This window comes from Coloeus monedula (genome assembly GCF_965178545.1).
Source record: "Coloeus monedula genome assembly, chromosome: 25".
Taxonomy (NCBI): Eukaryota; Metazoa; Chordata; class Aves; order Passeriformes; family Corvidae; genus Coloeus; species Coloeus monedula.
This window is the reverse complement of record NC_138805.1, coordinates 4,942,389-4,960,850: the sequence shown is the minus strand read 5'-3', so window position 1 is coordinate 4,960,850 and position 18,462 is coordinate 4,942,389. Positions and strand designations below refer to the sequence as shown.

The 18,462-nt window shown below is 63.3% G+C and overlaps 2 protein-coding genes across 2 annotated transcripts; one reads left to right on the top strand and one right to left on the bottom strand.

Moving 5' to 3' along the window:
• Window positions 1-8,300: 8,300 nt before the first annotated feature.
• On the top strand, window positions 8,301-11,700 carry RNF26 (ring finger protein 26; the record flags this gene model as incomplete). Its single annotated transcript, XM_082296873.1, has 1 exon — window positions 8,301-11,700. One exon carries the CDS (start codon window positions 8,301-8,303, stop codon window positions 9,666-9,668), a length of 1,368 nt encoding a protein of 455 aa, XP_082152999.1. The 3' UTR covers window positions 9,669-11,700.
• A 4,577-nt stretch (window positions 11,701-16,277) lies between these two features.
• On the bottom strand, window positions 16,278-17,546 carry C1QTNF5 (C1q and TNF related 5; the record flags this gene model as incomplete). Its single annotated transcript, XM_082297087.1, has 2 exons — window positions 16,278-16,795; window positions 17,333-17,546. The coding sequence occupies 2 exons, from the start codon at window positions 17,544-17,546 to the stop codon at window positions 16,278-16,280; spliced, it is 732 nt and encodes a 243-aa protein (XP_082153213.1).
• Between the last annotated feature and the right edge of the window lie 916 nt (window positions 17,547-18,462).

The window sequence follows — 18,462 nt, the reverse complement described above, 5'->3', positions numbered from 1 at the left end:
GGGAAGGGGCCAGAGGCGTGGGATGTGTTTTTCAGAGTGTTTGGGGAACGCCGGCGACGGCGACAGTCCCTGAGAGTCCAATGTGCGGGTAGCGGTGGCGATAATCAGAAGTGACCTGTTGCCCTGCTCAGCCCCAGCCCCAGCCCCGCACTGCCCTAAAGCTCAGCCACAGCTGCTGGGTCACCTTAGAACCCTCGCCAAACAAGGACAGACACAAAATAAGGAGGCAGAACACTCTTTGTCATTGCCTGGGCTCCGAGAGACACCTGGGGGCAGTTTGGACTGCGGGGCGGAGCGGGGTTTTGTCCCAAGCAGATCATCAGGGTCTGCAGGGTCGGCACCCCAGCCCCGCTGAGCCTCGGTGTCCCCCAGCCCCGCCGGAAGCCCCGTCCTGTCCCCGAGGCGGGGCCCCAGGGCTGCACAGCGATCGGCGGCCCGAGCCCAGCGCAGCTGCTGCTGAATGGGGTGGCTATGAGAAGCCGTCCCCCGCGGTGGCCGGGGCAGCAGCCTGGCCGGGGGCCGGCCCGGGGGCGGGGGGACTGGCGGGGCTGCACAAGGCTCCCATTATCCAGGGGTAATCACCCAGCCCAACACTGCCCGGCCCCTCCGGCGGCCCGGGGCAGAGCCGCGAGGAGCACAACAAACCCCGCCAGGTGCTGCGAGTTGCCCACAGCCAGCCACGAAGGACAGCCGGCCCCAGTGTCCCTGCCCTGTCACAGCCTGGCTCCGTGCCTCAGTTTCCCCCGGGTCACTCAGAGCCAGAGGGGCTGTGTTAGAGGACAAAGGTTTTCTCCCCCTTCAAAGCCGTTTTGCTTCCCCATTCCCAGGACTCCCCAAACTCACTGTTTCAGGTTCATCCCACATGAGGAAAAGACCCAGGGCCTGCCCCAAACTCCCAGGAACTGTGACAGTGCTCTCCTCCCGCTCTCAGCCCGGAGGCTCTGAACTTTTGCACATCCTTTTCTCTCCTCCACTTGCCTTCCCTGCAGTGTGAGCCATATTCCTGTCCCCTGGCAGCAGGGGTTGCATCCCTCCCACCCTCCCTGAGCCACTCAAGGGCTGGGCTGCAGGTTCCCCTGAGCCACAGCATTCCTCCTGGGAATCCCCAGGCACCTCTCCCACCGCCGGCCCCTGTGCTGGCCCCCGGCCCCAGCCCTGCTCCCCGGCTGGTGCCATGCAGCGGCCCTTCCCATGCCCTCCTCCTCCACCTCCTCCTCCTCCTCCTCCTCCTCTGCATGCCTGACCAGCACCCCCCCCCCCACCAAGGTTTTCCCAGCCAAACACACTCAGTGATTCATCGGAAATGATTAAGTTTTTCCCCAGGAGATCAGTTGCTTAAAATGGCAATGCTGGGCAGAGATAAGGCTCAGAGCCCTCGCGCTGCCGCTGGAGAGGGGAGGCCTCCTCCCTTTGCTGGGAAGAACAAGTGCAAGGGAGATGTGCCGTCATCCATGGGATGCTCAGGAGCTGCTCTCCAGCTTCACAGCCGCAGTTTTGGGATGCTCTCACACCTCATCGCAGGAGCTCCCTGTCTGTGGTGGGGAATCCACCCCCTGAGTGGGTGCCCCGGGCTCAGGGACTCCCCAACAATGTTCTTGCTCTTCCCCTCCCTCCAAAGGGCAGGATGCTGCACTGGAGCAGCCTCAGGCTCTGCACTCCCTGGAGCAGGGAAAGGGATGTTCCACTTCGCACAAAACACCACAGTTTAAACCCCTCAAATGCCACCCCGAGAGGGAAGCGGGCCCACGGGAAAGCATCCACCAAAGTAAAACAAACAAAGCCAGAGAACTCAGCTGACACACCCCTGGTGCATTTTGTTCTGGGGCTAACTTTTATTCCGCGTTAAAAATAAAGCAGAATGTTGCTAAGAAAACCTCTGCAGAAAATTCCCAGCAGTTGGAAAGGGCAGTGCCACTCCCCGGGGAAAACAGGCTGGCCAGCCCCTGTGGCAGGGAGCGTGCCACCTTCAGACAGCCCCCTGCTCTCACTGCACGGCTCTGCCTCCAGTTGGTTGGGCTTCAGCCTGCTTAACTTTGAAGAAAACTCACTTTTTCCCCCCCCCCCCCCCAACAAACGAACGGTTCTGGGGAAGAGGGGAAGGATTTGAAAGCAAGGCATGAACAGATGGCATGAAATCGCCCCGCTGCGCTGTGTGTGGCACCCGGCGGGCTCGGGGACTCTGCGTGGGGAGCGTGGCAGGCTGGCCACCTTCATCTTCCCTCCCTGCTGCCTGATCTCACGCCTCCTTGTTTATCTGCTTGCTTAATGGATTTGGCTTCAGTCCCCACTCACAGCGATGCACACAAACTGTGGATGAGGCTCCGGTGTCGCAGTCCCACGCACACAGCTGGGGTGGGAAAGTCAGGGAGCAGAGGTCTGGCTCCACCTGAGGCACAGAGCAGCTCCCACAGCTCCCACTCCCTCGCAGTGGAGGGAATGCTGGTGCCTGGGCCCCCCCAGCACTCTCCTGCTCCATCGCTCCTGCCACCTCTCAGACGAGGCTGCGCCTGAGCAGGCAGTTCCGCCCCTGGCAGTGGTGGGGCTTTGCCAGTCCCTGGCACAGCTGCTGGAAACCTGGGATCCGCAGGACCCTGCCCAGGGCAGGGCTGATTTTCCGGCGTTATCTGAGCATCGCAGATTGCAGGAATGATCTGGAAGTGTGTAATTGCATTTGCCTCCCTCCTCTGGCTCCCGCTGGGCCTGGCTCTCCGCAGCCGGAGGGCAGCGATGGCCAGCATAGAGCCAGGCCTGGGGCTCTGCATCCCAGCACACACCACAGCCCCTTCCACCTTTTCCTGTGCTCCCAGCAAGATCCTGGCTGATACAGGGCCTTGGGATGCTGCCAGAGGGAGCTGGCCCAGCGCGGGCTGTGCCTGTGCCTGTCCTGACACAGGGCTCGGCGTGTCCCAGGTGGGGACGGGGGGCCCGGTGCCTTCCCCAAGCCCTGCAGCCCGCAGCCGTGCCCGTGGGGCCCAGAGCAGCTGGGGTGGGTCTGGGGCACTCTGTGCCGGCTGCCCCCAGTGAACCCCTGCCAGTGCCGATGGGTGGGGGGCTGGCCCGGCTCCCTGCAGGTCTCCGGGGTGGATGGAGGGCAGCCGTCCAGGGCGGAAGCCTCTGGCTGTGTCCACCCAGGCCTGCACCTCTTCACACAGCACCGTCAGGGCCGAGAGGGCCCCGCTCCCCGGGGAAGGGACGGGATGCAGGCCAGCGCCGAGCTTTCCCACACGGCCCGCGAGCGGCCGGCTGCTCCCCTGCCACTGCTCCCCTCACCCTCGGGGCACCTTCTGCCGGTCCCTGCTGCTGCATTTTGGGGAGGCTCTAGGGCTCACATGAGGCTTTGCACTCTGGGCTAAGTACAGGAACCCTCCTGGACTGTCCAGCCTTTGGCTCTCTGCTCCCTGGGTGCCATGAGGTCACTTTGGGGTACCCACGCCCCATCTCTGTTCACCTCTGGGAGCCCTCTTCGAGGCCCGTGTCCTCCAGCTCAGGAAAACGCCTCCTTCCAACCCCCTTCCTCGGCTTGGCTCCCAGAGGCTCCTTTGTGTCTCCCCTCTCCTTCCTCTCCTCTTGTGCAGGGCCTTTCTGTGGGGATTATTAACCATGGCTACGGGGCCTTTGTTCAGGAGGGGCCAGGAGCGGGGTGAGGAGCCGGGAGGGTGGAGGAAGGAAGGACAGGAGCGGAAGGGGGGAAGGAAGGTGGGGGGGGGGAAGGAAGGTGACATCTGGATTTCTGTCATGGGGGAGTGCGATCCCTGGAGCAGCTGTGTGGGGATGGCCGAGGGATCGGCAGATGCAGAGCAGTGGAAAAGCCCCAAAAAGGAGCTGAGCTGGCAAGGGTCACCCAGCCCAGTGCAGAGAGCTCAACATCCTGCCCTGGTGATGGTGGTGCTGACAGAGGACAGAACCAGCACCCCAGGGCTCCAGGACTGCTTTGTGGTGCACAGGGGTGGCAGGGAAGGCTGTGGAGCCGTGCAGCCCTTCCCTTGCTCCCTGCTTAGGAGCCCAACCCTGGTGGTGTGCGGGGCAGATGGACAAGGACAGCTGGAGCACGCCTGGGAGAACCTTACCCAGCTGAGAGCCCCTGCCAAGGCACAGGGGGAAGGAGCCCTCTGCCCAGGGTTGGGCTGACACTCGACATCCTGGGGTACAGGAGCCCCGTGGCCCGAGCAGGTGCAGCCCTGGGACAGGGTGTGACAGCCACGTCCTGCCCTCCCTCGCACACGTCCCACTGGGCTGCTCACGTCCGTGTCCCAGGCTCCTCTCCCAGCCTGGGAGCGCAGCGGGCATGGAGCAAGGGGCAGGACTTGGGGATAGGCGCTGATGGGGCAGCCAAGGGAAGCCAGGAACTATTTATAAACCGGCCTTTTCCTTGGGAGCACTTCCGAGTCCATCTCCCCCCAGCGCCGGCCGGAAAAAGACCGCATTGTGCTGGCGCCGGACGGGACAGGGCCGGGCACTCGCCCACACAATGGGGCAGATGATGGGTCTGGCTGTGGGGTCTGGTGGGGGCTGCCCAGGGGACAGCGAGGGGTCCTGGCCATGCTCATCCAGCACAAGCCAATGCCACAGCTCTCCATAGGAGCGGGCAGGAGGAACAGCCCTGCCCTGTGCTCCCCGTCACCTGGCTTTTCCGGCTCCCTGCCAAGGAAGGGAGGAGAAGCCAGGATGGGGACAAAGCATCACTCCACGCACTTGCCTGCAGGGATCTCTTCCTCCCAGCTCTGCCTGGCTTGGGGCTCCCCCAGGACAGCTCATTAGGGTCATCTGTGAGAAAGCCTAATGAGAGATTAGCCCCAGGCAGGCCCAGCTTTGGGGGAGCCCCTCTTGCAGGGGATCCCTTTGGAGGCCTTTGGGGAAGGTTCCCCCTGGAGAGGGGTGAGGGCAGCTGAGGGCTGGCTGGGAGAAGGCAGCAAGCAGAGCACAGTCCCTGTGTCACATCCCCACACCACTGGCCCCACAGCACTGGGGACACCATGGAGCACCAGGGCCCAGGGGAATGGTGGGGCTGGCCTGGCCAAAGAGGAATTTCTTCTTGCAGGACTTTCCCATGGAAGAAGACTTGCCTTTCCCAGGGCTGTCTGGCCAGGCTCCAGGAGGAGACGGATATCCCAGCTCCCATCGAGGGGAGACACAGAGCCCTCCAGAAACACGGCGAGCAGCCCTTGTGCTCCTGCTCTTGCCCAGGGCTGCAGGGTGAGCAGAGGCAGGGAAGGTTCCGGCTGCTGGGGACACAGGGCTGGGCTCCCTGCAGCTCCCGGTCCCTCCCGAGGGCTCTCCCCAGCAGCCCCGCCGCGGGGTACGAGCCGTGGGGGGATTCCATCACACCTGCCCCTGCAAGGCCAGAGGAAGAGTGAGCCACAGCATCCTGGAGCGGAGCCCGAGTGGGGCCGGGGGGTTTTCCGGAGCGGATGCAGCCGAATGAGCCATTGTTCCCGCCTGGGCTGCGAGCACTGGGCAGGGGCGTCCTGAGGGGACCCGAGGTAAGGCTGCTGGCAGTGCCCAGCAGGACCGTGCTGCCCGCCTTGCCCCGGCTGTCGGGGCTGCCCCACGGCCCTGGATCTGCAGGGGAGGGCACCCTGGGGATGGGCCCCGCTGCTCAGGCAGCTGGGAGCACACTGGGAGCGCTGGAGGGAGTGATGCCAGCAGGACCCACACTCCAGAAATTCCCTCAGGGTGTGCCCAAGGAGCAAGGGAGGCAAGGGAATGTGCTGGGGCTGGGGAAGCCCCCCTGGCACGCTGGGCTCCAGAGAACCCCTCAAGCACTGGGACACCCAGCCCAGGAGTTGCTCCCTCTCTCCCGGTGCTTCCAGATAAATCCAGAAGGACTCAGCACCTGTGAGGCAGCGCTGGAGCTGGCGTCCTCTGGCTGCTGTTTTTCTGGGATGCGCGGTGAGCTCAGCAGCGGGAAGGCAGCTCGGAGCCGTGATGCAGCAGCCCCGTGGTCGGGCTCGGTGCCAGCAGCTGGTGCTGCACAGCCCTGGGTCTCCGTGCAGGGCAGAGCTGCAGGAGTCACACACCTCACGGGCTCTGTGCCCTCAGGGTGGGCTCTGGTGGTCCCAGGTAGCAGCAGAGCTCTGTGTGCCCTGTGCCCAGTGAGGCTGATGAGGGGAGGGGGCTCACAAGCGGGGTACCCCCTGTCCTGAGCTGCCAGAGCTGCCACGGGCACAGCTGGGAGCGCAGTGGCATCATCCCAGACCTCCAGCAAGTGCATGAACAGCTGGGGGGACTGTCCTTGAGAGGAGGGGTCCCACCCACAGCCCAGCTGCCAGGCACCTTGGCAGGGGCCTCCGTGCCCCTGCAGAGCCCCGGGAAGGGTTTCCATCCAAAGCCCCACTCTACCCCAGCCAAATCACTGTCCCGACCTGAACTGCTACCAGGTGTTCCCAGCCCCCTGCACCCCTCGTCCTGTGCTGGGGTGCCTGAGCCCTGTGCCTCTCTCCTGCAGGCCTGGACGCCCTGCAGCTGGACATCCTACCGGAATGGGAGCGGGCACAGCTCCCCTGCATCCCACGGAGCACAGAGAAACTCTGCTACGGAGCCACGACCTCTGAACGCAGCACCCCCGGCCCGGCAGGGAGGAGCCCACCGGGGTGCCCCGGGCATGGCAGGGGCTTGGCAGGCACCGGGAGCAGGGAGGGTGAGGCAGGTGCACAGCTGGAGGCAGGGAACGCGTGGAGCACGCCCAGCCCTTGGCTCGGCTCCCTTTTCATTCTCCTGTTTGGTAAAGCAATGAGAAATCCAAACATTACCATAAATGCTGAAAGCATCCTGACTCCGTCACTGGCGTGCACTCCCTGGGGATCCAGGCGCCGGCTGCCACGGAGCCACAGGGACAGGGCTGGCGCGGGCCAGACAGCAGGACAGAGCCCAGGCAAGGACAGACAGACACGGATGTGCCACCCCGGCTCCTGCCCCGCTCAGGGTGTTACAGGGAGGCAGCTGCAGGAAGATGACCCCAGCTCCCTTGGGAGCCTCGCTGCCCGGGGTGTGGTGCTTCCCTCCTTGGCCCCACACTGGCCGGAGCCTCCTGGGCTGCACACGGCTTTCCCATGGGTCATCACCCACTGCACTTGCCCTCTCCTTCCTTAAAAAGCCTCGGGCTTCAGGGCTGGATTTTCCTGAACTTGTCATCACCATCAAGGCGGCAGGGCTGGACCATCCCCTGGGGCACGGCGGAGCAAAGGCCAGAGGTTTTGACAGCCCCACGCCCTGGCTGGGAGCCAGCAGGGAGGGCAGGACCTGTTCCAGGGCTGTAACCTTGGTCTGAGCCACGGCCATGGCTTTATTTTCGAACCTCCTGCAGGAAACTGCTTGGCCGGGTGACCCTGGGCTGATCCTGAACCAAACAGGCCCTGGGGATCCTGCTGGCAAGTGCACACCTTCCCTGTGCCAGGGCTGAGGCTGGCACAAACTCATCTCATGCACGGACACTGAGGGTGGTGGGTGCCTCCTGCACCGTTTGGAACCAGGATGAGGGGGCTGATATCAAACCCTGTCCATCCCGTGCACTGTGCCTGCCGTGTCCTGGCTCCTGAACCCAATCACATCACCCCATCCCTTGTCCCAAGTCCCTCTCCAGCTCTCCTGGAGCCCCTTTAGGTACTGGAAGGGGCTCCAAAGTCTCCTCCTTCTTCTCTTTTCCAAGCTGGACACTCCCAGCTCTCCCAGTCCGTCTCCAGAGCAGAGCTGCCGCATCCCCCTGAGCATCCCTGTGCCCTCCTCTGGGAGCGATGGGACAAGGGGGAATGGCTTCCCACTAACAGGGGCAGGGTTAGATGGGACGTTGGGAAGAAATTCTTCCCTGTGAGGGTGATGAGACCCTGGCACAGGTTGCCCAGAGAAGCTGTGGGTGCCCCATCCCTGCAAGCGTCAGAGGCCAGGTTGGACAGGGCTTGGAGCAACGTGGGATAGTGGAAAGTGTCCCTGCACCCTGAGCTTTTCGTCTTACCGTAGTGGTCAGGCAGATCCACTTCCACAAAGAGACAGGGAATTACCTCGACATTCTTCGTTCCGCAATTAAAAAACTGCGAAAACCGACGTCGCGCGTGGGGAAGCGGAACGGTCCGGACTAACGGGAGCTGCTGGCCCTTTAAATGAACGGCGGTGGGCGCGGCCAAGCTCGCGCCGCTGCTGGAAGCCACGCCCCCTCCGCGTCCTGCGAACCGACCAATGGGAAGCGAGTTCAGGCGGAGCCCCCGCCGCTGATTGGCCCCGCGCCGCACGGCGGCGGGTGCCAAGATGGCTGCGCCCAGCGCGGAGGGGCCCCGCGGCTGAGCCGCCGTACGGGCCCCGCGGGGACCATGGACGTGCTGTTCGCGCTGCTCCGCGGGCTGCGCCTGCTCGTCGACCTGCTGCTGCTGGTGCTCGACCTCAACTTCTTCCTGGTGTCCTCGCTGGTGTCCGCGCTGCTGTGGCTGCTGGCCGCGGCCTCCAGCCTGCCCGCGGCCGCGGCCGCCGCGGCGGTGGCGTGCTGGGATGCGCTGGTGCTGGTGCGGGGGTGCTGCGGGGCCATGGAGGGCATGCGGGCGGCCGGGCACCTGGTGTCGCACCTGGCGCTGCGGGGCCGCGAGCTGGCGCAGCGCGGGCTGGGCGCCGTGCTGGGCTGCGGGCAGGCGCTGGGCCGGCAGCTGTGCGAGGCGCTGGCCATCGGCACCAGCCTGCTGATGTACCTGGTCAACAGCCTGGTCAACGTGTGTCTCATCGGCACCCAGAACCTCTTCACGCTGCTCGCCGCCCTCTGGGACTCGCTGGCCGGGCCCGTCCTTAGGGTCACGGACCTGCTGGCCGCGTTCTTGGCGCACGTGTCCAGCGGCGCCATCGCCGTGTCCATCCTGCTGTGGTCGCCGTGCCAGATGGCCTTCGAGCTGCTCTGCTCCGCCACCAACCTCTTCATCAGCGTCTTCTTTGTCAATGTCTACGGCCTGGGCTTGCTGCTGCTCATCGTGGTGGTCAGCGCCTTCGTGTTCAACCCCGGGCTGCTGTGGACGCTGACGGGATACCTGCTGGGCTACTTCCACACGCTGCCCTCCTTCCGCCGCCTGCAGCGGGACGTGTGGCGGCTCTACCAGGTGGCCGTGCTGACCCTGGGCGTGGCCATGACCTCCCAGCCCTGGCGCAGGCTGGTGGACTGGATCCTGCAGGTGACCGACTGGAGCCTGCAGGTGACCAACTGGAGCTGGGGAGGAGGCAGGATGGTGAACCAGGGGAGTGACCAGCGACGGGCTGTGGCTGCCCCCAGAGCCCCGGCCCCCAGCAGGGTGACCCCGGGCCAGCTGCCGGCCGAGCAGGAGGAGCAGCTGGGTGCAGAGCAGGGACCACAGCCACGGCCTGCTCTGAGCCGTGCTGGGGCAGGACAACGTCACCAGACATCCAGGGAGGAACCAGGCACGTCCTGGTGGAAAGCTCCGAGGAAGCAGCAGCTGAACGCGACAGCCGGGAATGCTGAGGGAACCCCCGACAACGACCCCTGGGTGCTGCTGAAAGAACAAGAGGAGCGTAAGAAATGTGTCATCTGCCAGGACCAGACCAAGACAGTCCTGCTGCTGCCCTGCAGGCACCTGTGCCTGTGCCAGGAGTGCACAGAAGTGCTCCTGCAGCAGGACATCTACCAGCGCAACTGCCCCCTGTGCCGCCAGATGATCCTGCAGACCCTCAACGTGTACCTGTGAGCCCACGGGGGGCTTGGGCTGTTTTCCCAGGAGGTCAAGAGCACCCCTGTCTGCACTTCCCAGGGCTGCCAGGAGCAGTTTCCAAAGAACTGTGGATGGTGCTGGAAGGGCAGAACACTGTGGGGTGTCTGCTGGTCACATTTGCTGCGTAACTAATTGTAGCTCTTGCTAGCAAGCACAATACTGATCTCTGCAGCAGGCTGGAAGAGTTACCTGTTGTTTTTTTTGACAACTTTTGCTGTTTCAAGGCCTCTTGGTTGCGTTGAGCCTGCAGCAGCCTGAGATCCAAAGCAGAGCACAGAAAACTGCTCTGCTCCCTCCTAGCCAAAGCTGATGGAAGGGTTAAAGGCTGTGTCCTCCTGGGAGTCACAGGGGCTGGTGCAAGGCAAGGGAGGTTTTTCCCCCAAGGTTTCACTATGAAACTGCCTGGCAGGCTGCATCCAGGCTTCTGTTTCCTCCTCCCACCATCAAAGGGGAAGAGCTCCCTGGGAAAAGGGAAGAGTGCCCTTTTTGCAAGGCCTGGGGAGAGCAAGGAGCACACTCGAGTTTTTTAGTCTTTGCTGAACCTGGCTCTCAGCTAGACAACAGCGTTGCTGGGGTACTTCATCACCCCAGTGGCTTTGCTTTTTGAGGGCTCTCCCTTGCCAGGCCAGCGTGGAGCTGTGATGAACTCGGGCTCCCTGCAGAGCTCAGTGTTGCTGCTGCTTCCACGCATCACCTATGCAAGCCTAGTGAGCACACGTCAGGTTACCTGCACGGGGAGGCTGGGGGGAGTCACTCCTTCTGCAGGGCTGGTAGTGCTGCTTGGGGATCCCCAGAAGTGGCCATCCAGCCAGTGCTCCCAGCCCTGGCAGCAGCAGCAGCCCAGGTTTGAGCCAAGGCTGGAGAATCCAAGCCCCACACATGGCTCAGAGTGCCATGGAACAGGGAGGGTCACTCCAGAGCTTGCTGGCTCCTTCCCAGGCTGGGCTGGCTAGAGGGAAGAACTCTTTGGGAGGAGAGGGAGCACCCCAAAGCTCCTGGGAGCTCGCAGACATTCCAGCTCCAGGCACAGTTTCTGCACATCCATGCTGTGGATCTGCAGTTGTGTGCGTGGAGCAGTACCAGGACCACGGATCTCTTGGATTAGGGCAGGGCTGGACTGTTGTTTTGTCTTCTTATCTGTCACCAATGTAGCTACTTACATTCACAGGTGTCCCCTGAAGTCTGACGAGGGCATCCCATCCTGGCTGGGGGAGGCCTGAGGTGGCTCATCCCAGCTTGGGGAACCAGCACCATTCCAAGAAATTGCTGGGCTGCAAGAGGGTCTTGCACTAAAAAGCTTTTCCTTTTCCAGCTGCTTGCCTGAGGTCAGCCACACGCCACAGCCAATTTTGGCTGGAGCCAGACCGGAGAGAGTCTTGACTCTGGACTGCAAGCCAAGAGCTTGAGGGCAGCTGGCATGGTTTTCCTTCTATTTTCCTTCTTGATTAGCAATTTAAGCCAAAACAGAGGCAGCAGAGAGGCCAGGCCGTGCTGGAAGATGCCTCTGAGCTGTAAAGCTGAGCTGTGGCAAGGAACTATCTTCCTGTTGAGAGGCTTTGCTCGGAAAAGCACTGCCAGGGCTGGTTGTTCCCACATTTCCTGGGAGCTGGAAGGTTTCCCTGGGCCCAGCCAGGCTCCTGAGCACTAATGGGTGGTAGAAGGGCTGTCAGCTGCTTCCACTTCACTTCAAAGAGATGCAAAGCTCCCCATGGCTCAGCCTCTTGTCCCTGTGCCTCCCCACACACCTCCCTTGTTACTGTTGGCTCTCTCCAGCCACCAACACTTGGGAGCAGCCAAACCCTCGCCAGAGCAGTGAGCGTGACCCCAGGCTCTGGCTTGTCCCAGGCACTTGCAGAGGAGTCAGGGACCTGCACCTGGAGGCACTCAGGAGTGGGATTGTGGCCGTGCTTCTGGCCACAGGCAGCAGCATTCCCTCGGGACCAGCTTGTGGATCAGGGGGTACAACGTTCCCTCCATGAGTTACAGGGTGGGGGGGGAAAGGAGACCTCCCCAAAACTGCAGTTTGTTCCCTCAACCCCTTTTTTTATTACTATTATTATTATTATAGCAGTCACGCTTGTTTGTTTAGGGCCTGTTTGCTGTTTATAAGAGAAGGCTTTGCCTTAAGTTTAACTCTTTGCACTATGGACTAGATACTGAGCAGATTAAAATCTCCTTTACCAAAAGCTGGGTGCTGCCTTGTTCTTGGGAAGGTTTTTAGGGGGAAAAATGTGTGTTTGTGTCTCCTCTATCCACCCCTGGACTCCAGGGGAAGCCCACAAAGGGTCAACACCACCTGCAAGTCCCGGGGTGTTTGCTCCCAGAAAAGCAGTGCTGTGGGATACCCTGGAACCAGGCTGCTGCACAGGGAAAATCCAGCACCCAGGAGATGAATTTACACCCAAACCCACTCTGGGTGGGCTTTTCAGAGCTGGCAGCCCCAACTCCTGCTCTGCCAACCCATGGTGAGAGGAGATGGTTGTGGATATGCCACACCAGGGGACAGGGAGGAGGGGCTGGGGTTTCCCAGCATGTTCCAGGCTGGCAGGAACATGCTGGGACATGTTCATTCCTGTTCCTGCACGTATCTGATGCCTCAGTGTCCTGTGTCAGACTGTCCCCAGCACCGGGCTGGGTCCTGCCTTGCAGAAAGGCTGTGGCAGGCTCAGGGTTGCCATGAGCAGATGCATTTGCTGCACAAGGAGCTGCTCCCTGGCTCGGATCTGAGCTCCTGGCAGGTTGCTTTGTGCTTTTAAGCACTCTCTGCTTCCCCAGCATCCTTGTAAATTGCTTGGAAAAATGTCTCAGGACCCTGATGGGCAGAGACTCCAGGAGTCCTGGCTTGCCCTGCCCTGGCAGGGCCATGCCAGCAAAGTGGCTCATTTTAATCAGGATGGAGACCAAGAGAGGGGAGATGGGAGCTGCTGGGAGGCCAGAAAGGGGCCAGATGTGCTCAGGCACGGGGAGGAGGGCAGTGCTGGCAGCCCTGTGGGGACCTGGCTGCACATGGGTGACAACTGGGCAAACTGAGGCACTTCTCTTGCTCCCAGGGTGTGACCTGAGGCTGGCTGGGCACTTGGGGAGGCTGCAGAGGGGGCAGGAGGGTGGGATCAGCAGGGAAACGTCTGCCATGCCGTGCACAGGCAGGATGCTCCCAGCCCAGCCCCCCCAGCAGGGGATGGGAAGGGTGTTTGGCCACCTCAGGCCACTGCGGCCGAGCTTTCCCAGCGAGGACAGGATGTGCAGGACACAGCCCTCCCCCGGGAGCCATCCTGCACACACTTGGCTCCATCTCTGCTCAAGCAGCCAGCAATTGCAGGAGGAAAATGCAACCACCCCCCTGCTAATGGACAAGGTCCGTGAGCCCTGCCTGCCCTGGCAGCGGGTGCTTGGTGCAGGGCTGCGCTGCCTGGGCAGCAGCATCGCTCGCAGACCGCTCCAGGGCACGGGATCTGCAGCCCTCGGGGTATCCCCTGCTCCAGAACGTGCTTGGGAGCCTCCCACACGAGCCAAGCGGGCTGCTCTCAGCTCAGCAAAGCGCCAAGACCCTTCCCCAAGGAGGGAGGAGCGCGATGCTGCCGGGTGACCCCAGTTTAGGAGCACTGCGGTGGTCGGCACTGGCAGCCCGCTGAAAGCAGGAGCCCTCAGGCGCTGGGAAAATCCCTTTGTCAGCCCAGCTGCAACTCCCCCGCCCTAATGAGCGGCTCGTCGCAGCCTGGGGACAAGAGGCACGGTCTGCCTGACAGCAGGGAGCGGGCGCGACAGGCGGGAGCGCAGATGTGGCACAGCAGGAGGGGGGAATGATACCCGGCCGGGAGGGAGGGAGCAGGTGAGGATCAGCAGCGGAACCACGGGGGGCCTTTGGGCTGCTCCCGGCACCAGCTTGGCTCTCTCATTAGTGACCCAGCACTCATCAGCTGCCTGGATGCAGCAGCGATCCCGGTGCCTCGCAGCCTCAGGGACACGGAGGGGCTGAGGCTGGCGGGGACATCGAGGTCAGCCAGCCTAGAGCAGCTTGCCCAGTCCTGGGGACAGTGGGGCTCCCAATATCCCCGTGGAGGGAAACTCTGCTGCCCCTGGGAGCAGCCCGTGCCAGGCTTTGGTCAGCACAGAGAAGCTGCCACCTCCCATCCCTGCTCCTTGGGATGGACTCGAGTTTGGAGGAACAGATCCTTCATCCTCTTGGACACCTCTCCAGCACATGGGATTCTCCCAAGGACATCGCTGAAGGAGCCAGCGTCTGCTCTCCTAAAATCCAGGCTTGTGGTCCTTTTCTTGCTCACTCCACCCCCACATGAGCAAGGACTTTCCCCTCTCCTGCCCATTCCCAGGTTAAAGGGCTCCTTACCAGGTCAGCAGTCCTGAAGATGTCTGGGAGTGTTTCCTGCACCTCGTCAGCGATGAGGCCTCTGAACCTGGGCCATAACCAAACTTTGGGCAGAGCAGGAGCCATCCTGCTGCTGCCAGGAGTCACCAGGACACCCTTCACCTCTGGGGGCATTTCCACGCTCTGGCACCATAAGCACTGTGCAGCTGTAGGGTCTCAGAGATGATCCAGCTGATCTCTTTAATGCCCTCTCTGGTGCCTGCTGACCTCAGATGCCAAGGACACGAGTGCTGCTCTGGAAAGAGGTGCTGACATTTATTTTTGTTTCTAAAAACTCACAAACCAACCACAAAAACCTCAAAAGAAACAACAAAACAACCCAACTGCTGCCTCTGTCAGCTGTATCACAGCACCTGTGGCCTCAGCCTGGCTCTTATATAGGCTTCTCACTTGCCCTGGCTGAGGGATGCTGGCCCCTCCCTAACCTGGCCTCAGCTGGAACGGCGCCTCCAAGCTCTCCTTCCTCAGGGGGAAGCTGGCAGAGCTCATCAAAAGCAGCTGGAGCTCACTGGAAACCTGTCAAAGTCTCCTGTGGCTCTCCTTCCCTTTTCCTTATCCTTTCCTTTCCCTCTTCCTCATCCTCCCTCGGCAGCAGCAGGCACCCCCACGTTCTCACAGAGCTCCCCTGATCCCAGACAAAGCGTCCACACGACCAAGAGCATCCCATAGGAAGCAGAGCCCAGAAAATGCTGTGCCAAGTGCTGCGGCTGCCTCTGCTGTCCGTGCTCCCCCACATCGTGACAGGGACCAGGGAATGCTCCCAGCCCCCACACACTTCGTGCAGAAAATTCCCTTTCCTCCTCCCAGAACAGCCATCGATCTGCTCTGCGGCGTTGTTTGCCCCCTGGGCAGCTCTGCTTACAGAAAAAGCCATCTCCAACCCAAACAGAGGCTGCAACCCAACCCCGGGGCTGGCTGAGGGGCCTGTCCAGCACAGCCCCTTGCACCCCAAAGGGGCCCGAGGTGTCACCCCTGCTCCCAGCACCTCCACAGGCCCCCACGAGCTGGGGGTGGCCCAGGCAGGTTGCGCTGATGTGCCCACGGTCCCCGGTCCCGGAGTGGGGGTTTCCTTTGGGGGTGGCGCTGGCCCTGTACAGGAGTGCCCAGGTGTGCCCACGGCTGCTGCAGCTCCCAGGTGAGCAGGGACACGGGGTTGGGGCACAGCCGTAGTCCTGGGGGTCCATCTGGCACGGATGGGGGGCAGTGGGGGTTCCGGGGCAGAGGAGGGGTGGCTGCCCAGCTGTGTACGGGGGTCCTGGGCTGGGGAGCGCTGCGAGGTCCCGCTGGCACGGCCAGGAGAAGAGCCGGGCCCAGCTGGCACCCTACGGGCGGGCAGAGCAGCGTCCCAGGCCCTTTAAGGGGGTTCGGCCACTGGCCAAGAGCCCCCTCCCCGGCTGGTCTCCGCAGGGACCTATTTTGGGCAAGGAATGAGGAAGCTCTTCATTCCCCCGCTAAAAATAGAGACCTTTCCCAGCGGCGGGTCACGGCGTTCACACTGGGGCGGGGGGCGGGCACGGGGGGGCTCCGCAAGCCCCGTGCGGGGACGGACGGGCCACCCCCAGGACTTGTGGCTCTGCTCGCCCCGGGCAATCCGCTCCCCGCGGGGTGGCCCTGACAGCATCGGGACCCTCCCATCCAGCGAGAGTCGGTCCTCGGGGGGACCTTGAGGGCGCTCCCGCCGCGCTCCTCGCTCCCGAGCCTTGGGGAGGTGCCGGGGGCTGTCGCAGAGCTGCGCTCGTGGCCCAAGGACGCCAATGCCACCATCTAGCGGCTCCCGCTGGTCCTGCGGGCACAGCCCGACGCGGTGGCCCCGGGCCGGTGTCCTCCCCGGCAGGGCTGCGCAGCCCCCTCCGCCCTCGGGGCTCCCGCACCGCCGAGGGTCCCACGGGGGCACAGGCAGGCGGCACACGCGTGGCTGAGCAGCCCTTTATTGAGGGGAGGGATGGGGCAGGACCCGCGGTTCGGGCTCCTGGCCCCGCAGCCCGGCTTGCCCTGCCCCGGGGAGCAGCGGGGAGCGCGCACCGTGGTGCGAAAGAACAGCGAGCTGCTCAGCAGCGCTGCTCCAGGGTTGCTCCCACGGCACGGGGGACGTTTCTCCGCCCTGAGCAGGGCGGGGGTCCCGGTGCCCCGGCTCCCACCACGCTGGTGGCTGGGAAGGGGCACATGCCCGGCCCCACCACCCGCAGCCGAGGGCGAGCTCAGGCGAACACGGCGGAGTTCTGCCAGTAGGAGTAGACGAGGAAGCCGGTGAAGGTGCTGTCCGTCTTGACGCTGGCGTAGAAGCCAATGTAGTCCCCCACGCCCACCTGCACCCACACCTCGTCCTCGGGCTCCAGGCGGACCAGGGTGCCCCCCGAGAGCGAGGTGGGCTTGGGCCAGTTGCCGTAGTACTGGAAGAAGGAGGCGATGGAGTGGCCGTTCTTCATGATGTCGAACTGCAGGCTGGTGCGGTACACGGTGGCGTGCACGGCGAAGTAGTACAGGCCGGGCACCTCGCAGGTGAACTTGCCCGTGGTGGGGTCGTAGTGGCCCTGCTCGTTGATGAGCACCACGTCGAAGAGGATGGGCTGGTCAGCCAGGGGAGGGCTGCGGGACTCGGAGCGCTTGGCGCTGAAGGCCGAGCGAGGGGCCACGGCACACTCACCCTGAGCCCCCTTCTCACCGTGCAGCCCGTCCACACCGGGGCTGCCCATCTCCCCGCGGGGACCGGGCACTCCTGGGGCAGGCAGGAGGGGACAGGGTTACCTCTAAGTCACCGACACAGCTCCTCCACCCCTCCTGCCCAATCCCAGTCCCACCAGGGATTCCGTGCCAGGGCCAGGGCATTGCATGGGGAAGCAACACAAATGGGGAGGGCTGGGTGCACGAGGTAATTTAGCTCAGCATCAACAAATCGTTGGAGAGAGCTTCAAAGGCTGGGAGAAAGCCCAGCTCAGGAGCCATGGCAGGGATGATGAAACCCTATTCCTGGTGATCTCTCCTAAAGCAGGGCTGGAAGAGAGGGGTGGCATCAGGGATGGGGGCAAATGCAGCTTTGCCAGTGACAGGGAGCTGCTGCCCTTTACAGGAACACAGGGGCACCACAGGCAGGGCCAGAGGGGTGGTGGTGGCATGGGAGGGGCACTTCTGCAGGACTCACTCTCAGTTTGGCAATCTGTGCCAGCATGCAGGACTCCCCCCCTGGCACGAGGGCGTTCCCCATGGGCAGGGAATGGCAGATCCCCCTCCCCAGCTGGGATCTCTCCTTGCTTACCAGGAGGGCCCATCTCGCCCTTCTCCCCTGGCATCCCTGTGGCCCCATCCCGGCCATCTCGTCCATCTCTGCCTGGCAAACCCTGGCCCCCGTGCAAGCCTGGGGTCCCTGGGATGCCTGGCTGCCCTGAGCACAGCCCAGGGATCTTGTTGTCTTCAATCTGCAAGGACCTGGTGATGAGCCCGAGGAGGAAGAGGAGGAAGAGCTGCTTCATCTTGTCCTGGAGGGGCTGGAAGGGGGCAGAGAAGGATCACAGCTCTGGGGACTGCAGTGAAGAGGGTTGGGAGCGCTTGGCAGGGAGTGCCAGGGGGTCAGCAGGGGACATTCCCCTCTTCTCTTCCCTTTACAATTTGGGCTGCTCCCCTCAGCGAGGCCCCAGTGCTGTCTGCACCTGCCACAGCATCCCGGTGGCCCGGGTGCCATCACACCACCCTGCAGCCCCCGGGACAGCTCAGGATGTGTGTGGGGCGTGGCTGTAGGGCCAGGGACTGTGCCAGTGGCTTTGTTTGTGGCTGGGGGCTCTTTGGGGTGGGCACTGCCCTATCGTGCCCAGCGATGGGGGGAACGGGCAGGGGGATTTAGGGCTGTCAGCTGCTGAGCTGTGAGCGTGCCTGGGGTGGGGTTGTTGCCTCGGGGGGTGCGTGGTGGGGCGGCAGCTCGGGGAACGCGGGGCTGCGCCGTGGCCCTGCCCTTGGCAGCATCCCGGCTGCCCGCGGCTCCGCTCCAGCCCCGGCCGGCTCCCCGGGGCACGGCTGCCCGCGGCTGCAGCATCCCCGGCCGTGCCGGACCACCCCTCCGCCGGGACCACCCCCCTGCCCGGGCTGCCCTCAGCCCTTCTCACAGCAGCGCAACGAGGGCTGAGCCCCAGGGCCAGCGCTGGCCCCCTCCCCGTGGCCTTGACCCAGAAAAGCTGCTCTCTTCCCTCTCCACGACGGCAACAAAGAGGAAAAGGAGGAGAAAAGCGTCTCTCCTCCGCCCAGGCGCCGGAGCCAGGAAGGCAGGGAGTCCCAGCTGCCCCCGGCTGGTTATCCCCACTCACTGTGATCCCGCGGTTCCTGTCCCGGGACCTCGCTGCTCGCCGCTGTGGAAGGGCTGAGGCTCTTCCTGGCCACTTCGCTCTGACGAAGGCC